The 16,951-nt window shown below is 43.1% G+C and overlaps 1 protein-coding gene across 1 annotated transcript in view; it reads left to right on the plus strand.

The window, feature by feature from the left end:
- The window catches only part of DPP10 (dipeptidyl peptidase like 10), a 744,229-nt gene that overhangs the window by 600,593 nt on the left and 126,685 nt on the right, over window positions 1-16,951 (plus strand). The window contains 4 exon segments of the mRNA XM_030210103.1: window positions 3,901-3,998; window positions 7,800-7,923; window positions 12,679-12,717; window positions 14,898-15,005. Of these exon segments, the coding sequence (XP_030065963.1) occupies window positions 3,901-3,998; window positions 7,800-7,923; window positions 12,679-12,717; window positions 14,898-15,005 (369 nt within the window).

Here is a 16,951-nt window from a genome sequence, read left to right on the forward strand (position 1 = left end):
CTGATTTTTCAGACCTGAGATCTACAATTTGTGGCTTAAAACCGGAAGTAAAACTGTTGGTACTGACCCGCTAAAATTTGAACATTCCTGCCCAGCAAAGCCTGTGCAAATGGATCTGTGAAGCATGCCTTACCTGGGAAAGGGTGGGAAGGAAGTGCTGAGTCATCATGGTGATAGTTCCTGCACTGGAGGAGAGAGGGAGGAGAAGTGTGCGCCTACCCTTCCAATGCAACATGGAGTAAGGGGAGCCAGTCTCCATTGACCATCTTACCTGGGCAACACCACCCCTTTGCATGTGGGAAAGAGCCAAGCACATGGGCAGCTAGGGATGGTGAATGATTACTGAAGGCAGTAGCGGAGGACAGAGTGATCAGTTGGTGACCACGGGCAAAATGGCTGTAGATCTAATACTGTACATGCCCTTTGGGGGAGCTAAATTGGAAGTGACCATAGCTGACAGAAAAGCTGTGGGGACGGTTTGTATGTGGCCTTTGTGAGGCACAGGAAGAACCCATGCTGCGCCCGTGGTTGTGTGGTGAGTGCGAGCCAATGGCTCCAGAGCTCCCAGAGGACGATGAGCAAGATAACTCAGACAGAGCAGAGAAGTCGGGAGAGGCAACTTAGTTCCCAAGAACTGAACCCAGACCGACCCTAGATGACACTGAAGGGGAACTGGTTCGGGGGATGCAATAGTTGGGAGAAACCCGAGCTGAGCATGCCTGGCCATGGGGCAGCCTTTAAAAGAATGGCAGAGCCTGAGATCTGGGTCCAATTACAGCTGGAGATGGAGGGGCTGTGCAACTTGCACCACTGTTTTCCTGTATGGATGGAGGGATGCATACGTGGCAAGTCATCTGGAGGAATGCACACCCTGGAAATCTGGATGTAGGGGAGAACCCTAGTTAGAAAGAGCCATGATTGCCTTGTTTGGTGTGGCCTAATTTGGAGGGATGCTGCTGGTCCAGTGGCTGAAACAGCAGATAGAAGAGTCTTTCCAGAAGTGCCTTGAGGAGGGGACTTGCCATAGGTGGTCGGTGGCCCAACTGTTTGGGGAGGCTAAAGGGGTGGGGTTAGGGGTGGGGCCAGGGGTGGAGCTTAAATCCATAATTGTCTGATAACATGCAGAAAAAAATAAATAAATAAAAATAAAAGTCACAATTAATACCTTTTATTAAATTTAGATATTAGATATGTATCATATGTCAAAGAATAAAGTGGTTGCTCAAAGCATATTCTAACCACAATCGCTCAACTGCAAAACACTATGCACAACTTTGTCCAAAAACACACTCAGAACCTTACTGTACCATAAATATTACACTGGGCAGACATAATACACCAATATACCACCCATACGGAAAATGCAGACCGTCAACAATATGAAACAAGGGATCATATCATCACAATTCTCATGTAGAGCCACAAAACACCCTAATTCATGTTTAATGTGGGATAAAATGCCATAAATAAATAAGTAAATAAATATAAACTTTTAATGTTGAGCACCTGATTCTCAAAGTGGACATATTCCAAACACTATAATGAAAATAAAATGATCTTTTCTACCTTTGTTGTCTGGTGACTTTTTCTGAGCATGCTGGCCCAGTATCCGTTCTGCTGCTATCTGTCCTCAGTGCAGGTCAGGAAGTCATCCTCGTTAAATATCTCCCTGGCAACCCAGGACACCTCCAGCCAACCCCCCCTGCTTTCCCAGCAGTAAGGTAAACAAACCATAAACCAATTTCTACAACTGCTAGAGGGCTTTCACTGCAGCTCCTGCTGTGAGGATGGAGGTAAATCAACAATTTAATCCCCTCACAGCAGCTGGACTCCACAGCTGATCCATTCTGCTGCAGCAGGAGGGAGGCTTAGCCTCTCCAAGCCTCTTATACCGGGCGCCTATGGGACTTGCCCATGTTTTCTGGATGGCCTTTCTGGGCATCCCATGATTGACTGAATGGAACCTGGAGAGCTAATCCAAATCCCAAGTATTGCAGATGAGATCGCAGGACTGACTTGAATTATAATGCTTGGTTGGACTAGTGTCGTTGTTTCACCAAACCATGTTGAATATGCAGAACTGAGTTGACGTTTTCTGAACTGATGTTAAATTATGGAAAGAACAGCACCACGGGCCTTTAAAAATGGAACATAGTTCTTTAATGAATTAGCCTTGACAAAAAGGCCCGACACGGGCCCTGTTTCGGTGACTAGCACCTGCGTCAGGGGTCACAGTGATGACGTGGAAAACTTAGGGAATAACTCGAATATATTCCTCTACAATATATTATTCCTTACCCCACGTCTCATACAGTAAAAGCTACAAAGCAACAAGGCACTTTCACTTTCTGTATCGGGTCTTTTTCTCAAGGCTCATTCATTAAAGAACTATGTTCCAGTTTTAAAGGCCCGTGGTGCCGTTTTTTTGTTTGGACTTTAGTATGTACTTCATTCCCTCTCTTTTGTTATATCCGAATTATGGAAAGAAAAAATAGAGAGAAATGATGGTTGACAAAAGGATAATGTTTGGAAAAATGTTTGAGTGTGAAAGTGAATGTTGAGATGAACCCCGATCCTGGAGGGAGGTGGGTTGGTCAAATGAATGTAAGTGGACAGCGTATGAATATAATTTGTTAGCTGACACAATGCATTGCTGAACAAAAGTTCAAAAAAAAAAAAAAAGGAAGAGGAAAAGAACTAAATAAGGTGTTAAATAAAAGTTTACTTTATGGTTGCAATAATATGTTCTCAACTGTTGGTGGTGCAGCAAAGAGAGGGAGCAAAGTACAAACAAAACTCCAAAGAGCAAAACAAAAAAAGTACCAGGAGCCTTCACAAAATGGGGACTAAAACCTTTAATCATGTGTTTTGAGGAATAAATCTTTGAATGGACCCGACACGATCCGTGTTTCGGCGCACAGCAGCTGCGTCAGGGGTCACGAAGTGTAGAAGAGTACGTATAGCTGTATTATAAAGTTCAGTACGTTTGATGAAAGCAATATGCTGCACCACCGTTGAGTTGAGTGCTTGGGGCGGAGTTCTACACTTACCTGAGAGAGTCTGAAGCTTAATAACACAAATGATCAGTCCTTTAAAGGGAAATTTGAGGTTAACAAAAGAAAAAAAAAGGTTAAAGAGGTAACTTAAAGAGGGAAATACTTATCTGATTGATGTCCTTGGTTATTTTCAAATTGATCGGTTGAATTGTTTGAAGAAAATTCTGATTTACATATCTTAAAAGAAAGATTGAAGTTGTTAAACATAAGTTATTTACGTTACATTGCTGTGTAATAATTAATCCATACATTTAAAACTACACTTTATACTGGGGTGTGCAGGTCAACAAATTTGCACTTTTTAATTTTAATGCAGCTGCATATTTTTTATCTGAATTTTTAAAAGTTAAATTATGTTTATATGTTTACCATTTTAACGTTTTAAAAGCATTTATTTATTACATCTTCTGCAATAAAATATTTGAAATATCACAGTGTTGTCATTTTCTTGTGAATTCCCTACGTGGTGTCAATTCATAGAAAAACCCAAAATCTGTGACCAAAATTCCATCAAAAGAGCTGTCCACATTATATTCAACTCTTTCATCCTTATTATTGAATATTTGTTTTGAGATATAGACATGTTTACAAAAACGTTTATAGCCAAATTTTTGGTATGTATTTCGGTAATTTATACTCGTATTAGCCATTTAAATGTTAGCGCCTGATGCTAGTCTCTTTAAGATGATCCTTGCTAGAATGGAGTGACAGATTTGCTATACGATGTAGAAATACATCAGCTCTAACATCTTTATTGCAATGTGACATACAAATCAACTCACATGAATACTTTTGATGTTCTAGTTTTCTTAAAGATGTTACAGTTTGTCTATTGTTTTCCAAGGCAGGCCAGATGAATCCTGTGGTAAAACTATATGTTGTAAATCTGTATGGGCCAACACATACACTGGAACTCATGCCACCCGACAGCTTTAAATCAAGGTATGCAGATTTACTATGCCTGAAATGCACTATTCAAATGTGGTTCATGTATCGTGCAAATTGCAAGCCACACATGATAAAATATTCAAATGTTATCAGTTCATCACCAAGGGATTTATTTTTGTCTGAATAAAAGAAAAGTCACATGGTAAATCAGTTTTGCAAATCTTCCCATTTTCATTTCAAATGTTTCCTTAAGGGCCCGTTCCACTAAAATGCGATAAAATTTGGTCTTAGTGCATTTTAGAGTGTGATTGTCCTGTGTGCTAACCCCAGATTTAGTGTGGCATGTTTTTAAGGGCTTTTATTTATTTATTTAATTTGCACACTGTTCACTAATGCTCTAGTGCATGGTGCCTGGGAAAAAATTAATGCTGGAGCACTATTTAGGAGGCAGTAGGTGCTCTTGTGTTAACTCTACATTATCCAGTTACACCCTAATTTTATAAAAGTCATCAAAAATTGCACACACAAATTTAGGCGTGCCCCAATTTGCGCACACAATTTAATTGAATAACAAGCTAATTACTACCAATAATTGACTTTTTAACAAGCAATTATTGGTGTTAATTACATTTAATTGGCATTTACATGTGTACATTTAGATGCAGGATTTGTGCCTAATATTTACAAGTGATCTGAAAAAGGGGGTGTAGAAATGGGAGGGGCATGTCAGAACAGGGGTATTCCTAAAATTAATGTGCATTGTTACTACTACTACTACTACTTATAATTTCTATAGCGCTACTGGATGTGCACAGGGCTGTACACTTGAACATGAAGAGACCGTCCCTGCTCGACAGAGCTTACAATCTAATTAGGCCATGTTTTCCTTGGCGGAAATTAGGCACAGAGCGGGTGTATTCTATAATAATGCGCATAGATTTTAGAAACACCCACGACCCGCCCACTCTGCTTCCCTAACCATGCCCACTTTTTAACTATACAACTTGTATTTACCCGCACCACATTACAGACTACGCTTAGCAAGTAGTATGTGTAAATTCTAATTAATGTCAATTAACAGCGCTGATTAGCTAGTTAACCAATAAAGTTGTGGAATACACTTAAATTTCCTTTTTGGAAATTAGGGCATGATATACAGAATTTGGGGAATGTAGAATACATAAATAGAAAGTGTGTGCCTGCTTTTAATGTGAGCTGTGTGTAGATGTTCTAAGGGACATATATTTGGGAAGAGCAGAGGTAGAGTTGTGATGTATAGCTGTCTGGACTACAGTCCCCAGAAAGGTACAATTTATGCCAGCTGTGCCTCTAGATATATAATCCTTGGCATGTGCAGTGACATAGTAAATCAAACTGCAATATCTATACTATAGCATGCAGCATCCACATGCTTTCACATGTTGCAGATAGCAAAGATATGTCTAAACATTCCTCTACAGTCCATTCCCAGTTTTCAGATTTAAAACCGCCTTTTCAAGCAGTGAAGCCATCAATAGAATTTGGAGCCTTGAATGTGACTGCTCTTTTAATCAAATCTAGTTTTGTTTGACATTTTTTCTTCCATGTTTTGTTAACCTATTTTCGTGGGCTTTGGGAAAGGCTCATAAGCCCATTCCTCTTGCATCTGGCATCTAAGCAATCAAATAGTTTATTATTAGCTTAAGCCAACTCATCTAACTTCTATGTCTATGATTCAAGGAGCAAAACTTATTAAAACATTTCATGGGCAGTAAATCAGTTAGCTTCGATATTATTAATTAATAAAATAGCAAGTAACACTGAGGCCCTTTTATGAAACATGCAGTAAAAAAGTGGCCTTAGAGCTCCCTTACGTGAGTCGTTCCCACAACCGGAAAATGGCCAAGTTTCCATTTTCTCAATTAATGGTCATGTACTAATTTTGCTGTTAGCACACAGCCGTTAACAAAGATTAGAGCATGAGCACTTACCGGTACCCGTTTTGTAGGCGGTAAGGGCTCACATGCTAATCAGTTAGTGCGGAGTAAATATAGCTGCTCTGACTGATCAGTGCAGAACTGCCCACTCTTTGCCTGAAACACACCCATTTGCAGAGAAACTTTTAGTGCACGATTTGCGTGCATGGATCTCAAATATTTCCTTATATGGAAATATGATCCCTGCTAGTAGAGGGATGCCATTTTGAATGTGGTGCAGGACTGGCCAAGAGTGACTGGGATCTGTCTTTTTTCCTAGACATTTTGTATTCAGTGCATTTTGGGACCATTTCACCCAAAAAAAACTGTCATTGGAATTTCTGGGGAGCATTATTCTTAGTAGACTGACCACACAGATATCCCTGCAGAGCAGCGGGGCAGCCTAGGGAGCACTGCACTGGACTTCACATAGAAGGTCCCAAGTACACGTATCTCACTGTAGACCACTTCAATAGCTCTCAAGCTTGCAGGTGTCACCTATATATAGGTACAGTAGATATTTAGTATTTTGTTGGAGGGCTCACATGTTCCACCACAAGCATACCTGTTAGAGCGGGATATGGGCTTGGGTCCCCTTCTCTACAGTCCACTGCACTGACCGATAGGCTAATTCTGGGACCTGCTTGCCACTCTAATAGCAATGGCCATCATAGAGCCTAGTATGTACCTTCATTGTCATGTCTTAGGGGACTGGGAGGGGGTCAGTGACCACTGGGGGAGTAAGGGAGATTATGCCTTAATCCCTCCAGTGGCCATTTTGGTCTCTTTGTCATGATTGAAACAGGTCTAGCCAAAAGCATCTTAATTTTGGCCCTAGACATTTTCATTTTGTTCCATTATTGCAGAAAAACGTCTATCTTTTGGTGCCACCCACGTCCCATCCAGATCCTGCCCAAAATATGCTTCCTTGAAATTTGGACAAAATCATGAGGCAAAACATCTAAAATTGTGATGTCAAAAATCACAACTTGGACATTTTTGAGAGAAAAATGTCCTTCTGCTACCTTATGACATTCTTAGGACTTTTTTTGTTTTGAAAATGAGCCCCCAAATTTCATGGTAAGTGCTTAATGCACTTTAGTAAACATGCACCTTCATTTTCCCAGGTAATTCTGCTTCCTCTACTCCCCATTCTTCTGTATTTGTTGAATGCTGATCTCTTTATTCTTACCATTTCTGTTATCTTCTTTTTGGTTCTCTTTGATTTTTATGTTGCCTGAAATAGAGATGTTATTTGCTTTCCTGTGCTAACTTGCCTGAAATAGAGATGTGTTATTGCTTTCTAAATACTCCCTTATTATGAAACTAATTCATCTGTACCCTTAAGCTCTCAGGATTCCAGCAGAGGCTCCTCAACAATATCAAACATTCTTTTGAATTCGACCCTCTCAAACTCCAAGATCATAGTCTTACTAGTACTGAAAAGTAGACCAATTAAACTATGGAAGATGCTGTGTCATTGCTGAAGAGATCATGCTATGATAGTATGTCAAATCTCTTCATCGTTATGAATCACTGCAGGGCTTCAGTTTAGCACTTTCTGTTCAACAGATAATTTGAAAGAAGATGAAGTTAGCTTTGAAGGCCATGGCTCCTCTTTGATTGAATTACTCGTTTGCCATTTAAGATTTTCCCTAATTACTAGATCAGCCCATGCGATTTGTAATACAATTATCTTCAAAACTCTGCTTATTATTGGAATTATAGAGCTTTTATTCATTAGCAAGTGCATGATCAATAAATCTGTCTATATATATATAGAAGATGTACAATTTCATTATTTTATTTCTTACTAAATTAGATATTTGCATATAACTAAATGCTATATATATAAAAAGCACATGAATGCCATATGGTTTTACATTTTGCTTTATACCAGGGAATATTATATTAGTATGGTGAAGTGGATAAGCAATACCAAGGCAGTGGTAAAATGGTTAAACAGACCTCAAAATGTTTCCATCCTTACTGTCTGTGAAACAACTACCGGTGCCTGCAGTAAAGTAAGTACAATGGTGTTATCTTGTTCTTAACCCTTTAAGATTTAGGGCTCCTTTTACACAGCTGTGCTAGTGATTCTGGTGTGGCAAATGAGACGAAGCCCATTCAATTTGTATGGGCTCCATCGCATTTGCCGTGTTGGAATCGCTAGTGTGACTTTGTAAAAGCAGCCCCGATTTATTTTTCAAGATATACACAGTATGATATGCAAATTTTAAAAACAATTTTGCATAGTGTGTCTAGGAAGGATTTGGATATTCCAGGTTAGGATGTGAACTGTTCTCTTGTATTTTACAAAATGTTCATGATATTACCATTACATGTTTATGCATATACAGAGGAAAGGGAAATGGGACTTGATATACTGTCTTTCTGAGGTTTTTGCAACTACATTCAAAGCGGTTTACATATATTCAGTTACTTATTTTGTACCAGGGGCAATGGAGGGTTAAGTGACTTGCCCAGAGTCACAAGGAGCTGAAGTGGGAATTAAACTCAGTTTCCCAGGATCAAAGTCCACTGCACTAACCACTAGGCTACTCCTCCACTAGCAACATTTCATGTAGAAGCCTGCCCTTGCAGATCAGCAATGCGGCTGCGCAGGCTTCTGTTTCTGTGAGTCTGACATCCCGCATGTACATGAGATTCTACATGGAATGTTGCTATTCCACTAGCAACATTCCATGTAGAATCTCAAATAGTAGCAACAGAATCTCAATAGTAGCGACATTCCATCTAGAATCTCCAATAGTAACAACATTCCATGTAGAATCTCATATAGGGAAAGGGAAATGGGACTTGATATACCACCTTTCTGAGGTTTTTACAACTACATTCAAAGTGGTTTACATATATTCAGTTACTTATTTTGTACCAGGGGCAATGGAGGGTTAAGTGACTTGCCCAGAGTCACAAGGGGCTGTAGTGGAAATTGAACTCAGTTCCCTAGGATCAAAATCCACTTCACTAACCACTAGGCTACTCCTCCACTCCATGCTTGTGGTAGGAGTAGGGTGGGATTGGCATTTATACACTTAAAGGACATCCTCATTTTTGTGCCCTATCATGTGTAAATGTCTAGAATACCTTCAAACATATCAGCAAGGTACCTAAGCACTAGTCTGCAAATACCAATGTAACTTGCATAGGGCCAGAATCTATATATGTTGGCCAAACAATCGGCACCAAAAAAAACCCACACCCAGCACCTAAAGTTAGGCACGATTTATAGAATACGTGTAGCAGCCATCCCCACAACTAAAATTTAGGTGCAGCCATTTATGTCAACTAAAATCTCGATTAAATGGTCATGTCTCAATTAGGTGCAGGCTGGGCATATTCTATAACAATGCATGTAAATTTCAGGAATACTCATGACCTGCCCATGCCCCTCCCATGGCCACGCCCCTTTTGTGATCTGCACATTAGGATTTATGTGCATCAATTTATAGAATACACTTAGTTGCATGTGTAAATTCTAATTAGTGCCAATTAGTGCAGATAATTTCTTGTTAGTGGCCAATTATCCCTGGCACCTGCAGTGATCCATTATTGCTGCCTGCACTGGCCCCGTAGACTTCCATCTGCCGGGTCCTGCAAGACAGGAAGTAGGAAATGACATCAGCAAGGGAAGAGGTCAGTGCAGACAGCAATAATGGATCACTGCAGGCACTGGGGACACCTGTAAGGAACAGCAGGGAGGGACGGGGTTCAGCAATGGGTGGGCAGATGTCGAGATGCCACGGTAAAGTTTGCCTCTTTGCGGATGTAACCCGGTTCTCACCCTTACGTCAGCATCCTAGGACACTAACTAACTTTTGGCCACACAACAAAATGTTCACACACACAGTTCTGTCTTTCTCACTCAAGTTTGGGAGTAGGCCGGGGCTAGAATTACTCCGGTAGGCCATAGGGTATTAAGCTGGGCTTTTCTGGGCACTCTTTGGTAGTCTGGGAACAAATACTTCACTCTCAGAAATACTTGCCACTCCAAAGGTCGATCAACAGGGTGGCTGCTAAAATGGTCAGTGGCCTTCGTCATAAAATGTAAGGGCACAGACTTCAATATGTATACTTTGGAAGAAAGGCAGGAAAGGGAAGATATGATAGAGACATTTAAATACATATGAGCATAAATGCACAGGAGACGTTCCTCTTTCAATTGAAAGGAAGCTCTAGAATGAGCTCTAGGATGACAGTGAGGAAATACTTCTTCATGGAAAGGGTGGTGAATTCATGGAACAGCCTCCTGATGGAAGTGGTGGAGATGAAAACAGTTTCTGAATTCAAGAGAGCTTGGGACAAGTACATAGAATGGGCAGACTGGATAGGCCATATAGAGGCTTATTTTCAAAGCACTTAGCCTCCCAAAGTTCCATAGAAATCTATGGCACTTAGAGGGGCATAATCGAACAGAAACGCCTATCTCCATGGGCGTTTATCTCCGAGAACGGGTCCGTGAAGGGGCGGACCCAACCGTATTTTCGAAACAAATAGACGTCCATGTTTTATTCGCCAAGTTGTGAGCTGGGCGTTTTTGCTTTTCAGCGATAATGGACAATGAAATCGCCCAGCTCAAAAACGAATAAATCCAAGGCATTTGTTCGTGGGAGGGGCCAGGAGTCGTAGTGCACTGGTCCCCCTAACATGCCAGGACACCAACCAGGCACCCTAGGGGGCACTTTTACAAAAACAAAACAAAAGGTAAAAGAGCTCCCAGGTGCATAGCACCCTTCCCTTGTGTGTAGAGCAGGGGCGTATCTGCGTGGGGCCTCAGGGGCCTGGGCCCCCGCAGATTTTGCCCTGGACCCCCCTACCGCTGCCAACCCTCCCCCTCCGTTGCTTGCCTACCTTCGCTGGCGGGGGACCCCAACCCCCGCCAGCCGAGGTCCGCGTCCTCCTGCCGCTGCCGGCTGCCTTTGGTGCTTTCATTTGTCCATTGAAGCTGGCGCCGATGAAAGTTTCTTTTGAGTCTGACGTCGCTGCACGTTGTACGTGCAGGACGTCAGACTCAGAAACATTTTCTGAGTCTGACGTCCTGCACGTACAACGTGCAGCGACGTCAGAGTCAAAAGAAACTTTAGTTGGCGCCAGCTTCAATGGACAAATGAAAGCACCAAAGGCAGCCGGCAGCGGCAGCGGCAGGAGGACGCGGACCTCGGCTGGCGGGGGTTGGGGTCCCCCGCCAGCGAAGGTAAGCGAGCAACGGAGGGGGAGGGTTGGCAATGGTAGCGGCTGGGGGGAGGGGGATCGGCAATGGCAGCGGCGGCGGCGGCGGCGGGGGGGGGGGGGCTATAATGTGCCCCCTCACTCTGGCCCTGGCCCCCCCTACCGCCGCAGTTCAGATACGCCCCTGGTGTAGAGCCCCCCAAATCCCCCTCAAAACCCACTGCCCACAAGTCTACACCATTACTATAGCCCTAAGGGGTGAAGGGGGGCACCTACATGTGGGTACAGTGGGTTCGGGGGGGGTTGGACAACTAAGCATTAAGCAGCACAATTGTAACAGGTAGGGGGGGGATGGGCCTGGGTCCACCTGCCTGAAGTCCACTGCACCCCCTAACAACTGCTCCAGGGACCTGCATACTGCTGCCAGGGAGGTGGGTATGACATTTGAGGGTGAAAATAAAAAGTTGTGAAACATCATTTTTTGTGGTGGGAGGGGGTTTATGACCACTGGGGGAGTCAGGGGAGGTCATCCCCGATTCCCTCCAGTGGTCATCTGGTCATTTAGGGCACTTTTTGGGGCCTTATTCGTGAAAAAACAGGGTCCAGGAAAAGTGTCCTAAATTCTAGCTAAAAACGCATACTTTTTTCCCATTATCTGTGAAATGCGCCCATCTCTGTTCGGCAGATAACCACGCCCCAGTTCCGCCTTCGCCACACCTCTGACACTCCCCCATCAACTTTGTCCGCATCCGCGACGGAGTGCAGGTGAAAACGTCCAAAATCGGCTTTCGATTATACCGCTTTATTCGTTTTTGTGAGATAAACGTCCATCTCCCGATTTAGGTCGGAACTTGGGCGTTTTTCTCGTTCGATTATAAGCTGGTTAGCCTCCCAAAGTGCTTTGAAAATATGCCTCATAGGGTCCAATGTTCAGACCACGGGAATTAGCTGGGCTGAATCCATGGTTGATGCTGAGTCTGAATATTCAATGCCAGGCAGTTTCTGGTGACCATCATTGAAATTCCAGTTTATTTTTGGCTGGTTTCAACTTAACTGGCCAAGTCAATATTCAGAACTGGCCAGTTAAGTTGAAACCAGCCAAATATAGGCCTACTATTTCAGTAGCCCAATTTGACTGCCAAACTTAGTCATTGATGCACTGAATATTAGTGGATAGCCAGGTATATCACGCAATATATCCAGTTATTCGCTAAGAGCTGACACGAATATTCAGTGTGACCGGTTATCTCCTACCGAATATTCATGGATAGCCAGTTAAGCGCTTTTCAACCTGCTAGGACCCATTCCTGGCTGGTTAAATAGTGCTGAATATTGGGTGAATTGTCTTTATTTGCCTACATTTTTCTGTATTTTTATGTTAAAACACTTTACCTTGAGCATGGTCTACTGAGAATTCTGAAACTGTTCAGATATGAAAATGCATTTTTCGTTAAAGCATTTTGAAACAATACAAGGAATAAGAAGATTAGACAAAATTAACTTTCCCTTTTTGGGGACAGAATATGAAGGGAACACAGCTATTTTCGATATGAAAGTGTTTCTGAACTAGATCTTCTTTTCTGTTTCAGAAATATGAAATAACATCAGATATATGGCTCTCCAAGCAGGTATTGTTCTGAGAAAGGATTGTTTTATTCTAACTTATTTTCATGATTGTGATATTCACGATTGAAGAAAGAAGGGAAACAGATGGCATAATGTTCAAACATCTAGCAGGTGTCTATATGGTACCCAATGCTAGCCTTTTGGGGGCAGCAACAAGAGAGTGATGGGGGAGAATGGAGGATTCCCACTTGTGACAGCACGGCAAGTTGAGTGGACCAGGTAGTCCTAATTTTCCAGCATCTGCATTTCTATGTGATTTAGGGGCCCTTTTACAATGCCGTGGTAGAGCTACTGTGGCGCTGGCATGCGCCAATTCAGCACTATTGTTAGTCCACCATGGGATCCAGCGGTAGTGCCACCCCCACTGTGCGCCATTTCCAGCGTGACCAGAAATATTTTTATTTATACCACTGGGTTAGCTCGGAAGCCTTTACCACCTCCTAAATAGAAGGCGGTAAGGGCTCCCCTGGAGATGTGCATCAAATTTTTACTTACTGCACGGCCATTTCCTTAAAATACTACAGTAAAAGGGGCCTCGGCATGCAGCAAATTCACGTCAATGCTATCGCAGGGTCCCTTTTACCGCAGCTTGGTAAAAGGCCTCTGTACAGCAGGAGCGTAGCCAAACCTGTTATTTTGGATGGGCCTACACTTAAGTTGGGTGGGCCTTCCCAAACTAGCCCCCCTCCCCCCCTTTATCCTACATCTTCTTCCCTCTCCTCCACCCCAGATCTGGCATTTGCTGCGACAACCATACACTCGTATCTCAGCTACTTCATGGGAGTGGCAACGACACACATCCACTACCTCCACCGGCTCCACTGGCTTCGTTCTGCTGCATTCCACCCTCACTGACGTTGTTTCCTGTTTCTCTCTGGTGGGACGTGGCAGAGGGAAGTCTGCAGGGCATGCACAGGTAGCGAATACACATCGCTGCCCCTGCCTGTGAAGTTGGTGAAGTATACCAGGAAGGGGGAGATTTAGAAGGGGGGGTGGAGTTTCCAGGCCGTGGGTGAGTCAGTGAGCAGGGGTAAATGCTGGATTCGGATGAGGGAGAGAGGGGAGCAAGGTGGCCACTGTTGAATTGTCTTGAGTGGGCCTGAGCCCACCTGTAGCTACGCCACTGCTGTACAGAGGGGTCATTTTACTAAGCCATGGTGAAAAGTAGCCTAAAGTAGTGTGGGCACGTGTTTTTGGTGCCCGCTGGGCCATTTTTTTTTTACCATGGCTGAGAAATAAAGTTTTTTTTTTATGAGGCAGTAAATGGCCCTTACCGTCAGACATTGACCCAGCGGTAAAGGCTCACACAGTACTCAAACAGCGCATGCCAATGTGGGCACGCTGCTGATTACCACCAGGAACGCCACCCGTGGTAGAAAATAGAAAAATATTTTCTACTGTGGGAAACAGCCTGCACCAACTTCAAAATTACTGCTGGGTGGGCATGCTACCCAGGCAGTAGTGTCGATTTGGCATGCGTTACACATGCAGTAGCCCTACCGCTTCACTGTAAAAGGGCCCCAGAAATAACAAGGTCAATGAAAGTCTCCAGTAACAATGATTAAGATAAGGGGTTATTTTATAAATGACACACAAGTGTTACTGCCCCGTAAGCACATGTCCTAACAGAGGTGAAAAACATTGCCTACTAGTGGGGTTTATACATTTACTCTAGATATTCCATTAGTGTATGAATTTATTGTCTTATGATATCAATTTTGTGGTTGTTTATAGTAAGGCTGAAAATCTGCATTTTGCCCACTTTTTTGGTTTTGCTTACTGGGGACAAGTTTTCAACTCGTTTTCTGAGAGAGGCCACCAAAAATGTCTTTTTTTTTTTCCTGCTAGGCAGTCCTTTTCTCACCCATGTCCTTCCCAGACCCCTTCCTGTCCAGCGCTGAGTAGCTAACACTGGCATTTTACCCACCAGCTGCCTTTTTTAATGCAGGACACAGTAGTGTGGGTCAATTCTACTGTCTACCACTTGTGTTAGCTGCTTAACACAGCTTTGAGAAGTGCTCTAAATTTGCACTAAGAAATACACATCCCTAGTTAGATTCCTGCAGTTTTGAAGTCTTAAGACACGCAGGAACTCAGTACTAATTGAAATTAGTTTTCTCTCGGAATGTTGGAATACTAGAAATATTAATGAATAATGAAACCATCAAATTATGTGTTTTAGAATGAGGAGCCCATTTTTTCTAAAGATGGTGGCAAATTCTTCATGACAGTGCCGGTAAAGCAGGGTGGCCGAGGTGAATTCCACCATATTGCTATGTTTACAGTTCAGGTAAGTTCAGTTGAATTTTGATTGCTGACTGCTTGCAATATCTTTGTCTGCATTTATGATATGCTAATTTATATTATTTTCTTTGAATATTAACAAATGAGGTCATTTGAAGGCGTATTTTCAGAGTGCTTAGGGGCCCTTTTACTAAGCTGTGTAGGCGCGTACGCACGTCCTACATGTGTCAGTTTTGAACTACCACCCGGCTACCACGTGGCCTGGGTGGTAAATTCATTTTTTACGCCCGTCCATTAAATGCACCGGAAATTTTCTGGCACGTGGCACTAACTGGGCGGTAATTGGCATTGTACGCGCATAGACCATTACCACTCGGTTAACACATGAGACTTTATCGCTAGGTCAATGGGTGGCGGTTGGGTCTCAGGCCCAAAATGGACACGCGCCAATTTTTATTTTGCGCACGTCCATTTTTGGCCAAAAAAAGGCCTTTTTTGCAGGTGCTCTGAAAAATGGACCTGCACACATCCAATATACGCATCTACACCAGTGCAGGCCATTTTCGGCACACCTTGGTAAAAAGACTCCTTAGACTTTCAAAGTTCCACATTGTAAGTCTAAGTGCTTTGACAATGATCCACTTGGACTTCCAAATTACAGTAAACTTATGAATGTATTATAGTATATAACTTTAGAAAACTAAGGGTCCCTTCTACTAATCTGCACTAAAACATGGCCAGAGATATCCCCAGCATGGGTCTTTCCCATGTGCTGAGGATACTTTTAGCATGACATTAAAATGACTGATTTTCCATAATTCCCATTAATAGTCATACCCTAATTTTCCCATTAGTGTGTGGGCACTTCCTGGCAACTGTTTTCTAGGTGATAAGGGTGCCCCTCAGTAGTTCTTTTTAACCTGCAATAAGCTTGTATTAGTGCATTCAAATCGGCAGCACTAACCTCCGTGTGAGAGCGCAGCGGCAGATTACCTCCCTTCGGGCCTTCCCTCCCTGTGTCCCACCCTCATCTGATGTAACTTCCTCTTTCTGCGAGGACGGGACACAGGGAGGGAAGGCCCGAAGAGAGGCGATCTGCCGCTGCGCTTTCACACAGAGGTGAGTGCTGCCGATTTGAATGCAGGGGGGCCCGGTGGCGGACGGAGGGGGGGCTGTCGACGGGGCTGGGGTGGGCAGGTGGAGACCGGGGACTGCGACGCCGGAGGCCTGAGTAGCGATTGGAAGGGGTGGCGGCGGCGGGGCCCGGCTCAGTCTCTCGGCGGCCCTGTTAGTGCTTACCGCAGCTTAGTAAAAGGACCCATAAGACAATAATATATGAACAAAAAAGAGGAATACAAAAACAGAAGGCAAGGGCAGAAAATATCTGATCGATGATCGGTTATCAAAACAATAAACAAATACAAGTAACGAGTAATAACGTAATGAAATCTAAAACACAAATAGAAATAAATAACCAAAGTAGCTAGGTAAAAACATGTTTATTAGAAACAAATCCTTAAAATGCAACAAAAAATATAAAAATATGCATAATATAGCTCTTGAATCAAGTGCAATGCCTGCCTCAGGGGCTTTATTTCCAATGAAGTCAATTTTCAACCATAACAGCACGTGAAAAAATGTAGGGGCCTTTTTACAAATCGGTGGTAAACCCAAAACAGGTTTATCACTCACTAAGGGGGCAGAGGTACAGCCAGGCTACCGCAGCAGCCAGGCGGTAGTTCCCTCCCCCAGCGTGCCATTTGCAGCACTGCAAAAATATTTCAATTTTGTAATTTCAGTTACAGAGCTGCCAAGTTACCTATTCCAGGAGGGAGACTTTTTGGCCGGTCCTGGATTTCTGCCAACTTCATCCTGGTGCATTATGGGACCTGCAGCACTGATTTCAATAGATAGAGTCATGGACTTCAAATACTACACAGCTTTGGGATGTAAGTTTAAAATCAGGACTGGCCAAAATATCTCCTTCCTGGA

Source organism: Microcaecilia unicolor, chromosome 7 (genome assembly GCF_901765095.1).
Source record: "Microcaecilia unicolor chromosome 7, aMicUni1.1, whole genome shotgun sequence".
NCBI classification, from domain to species: Eukaryota; Metazoa; Chordata; class Amphibia; order Gymnophiona; family Siphonopidae; genus Microcaecilia; species Microcaecilia unicolor.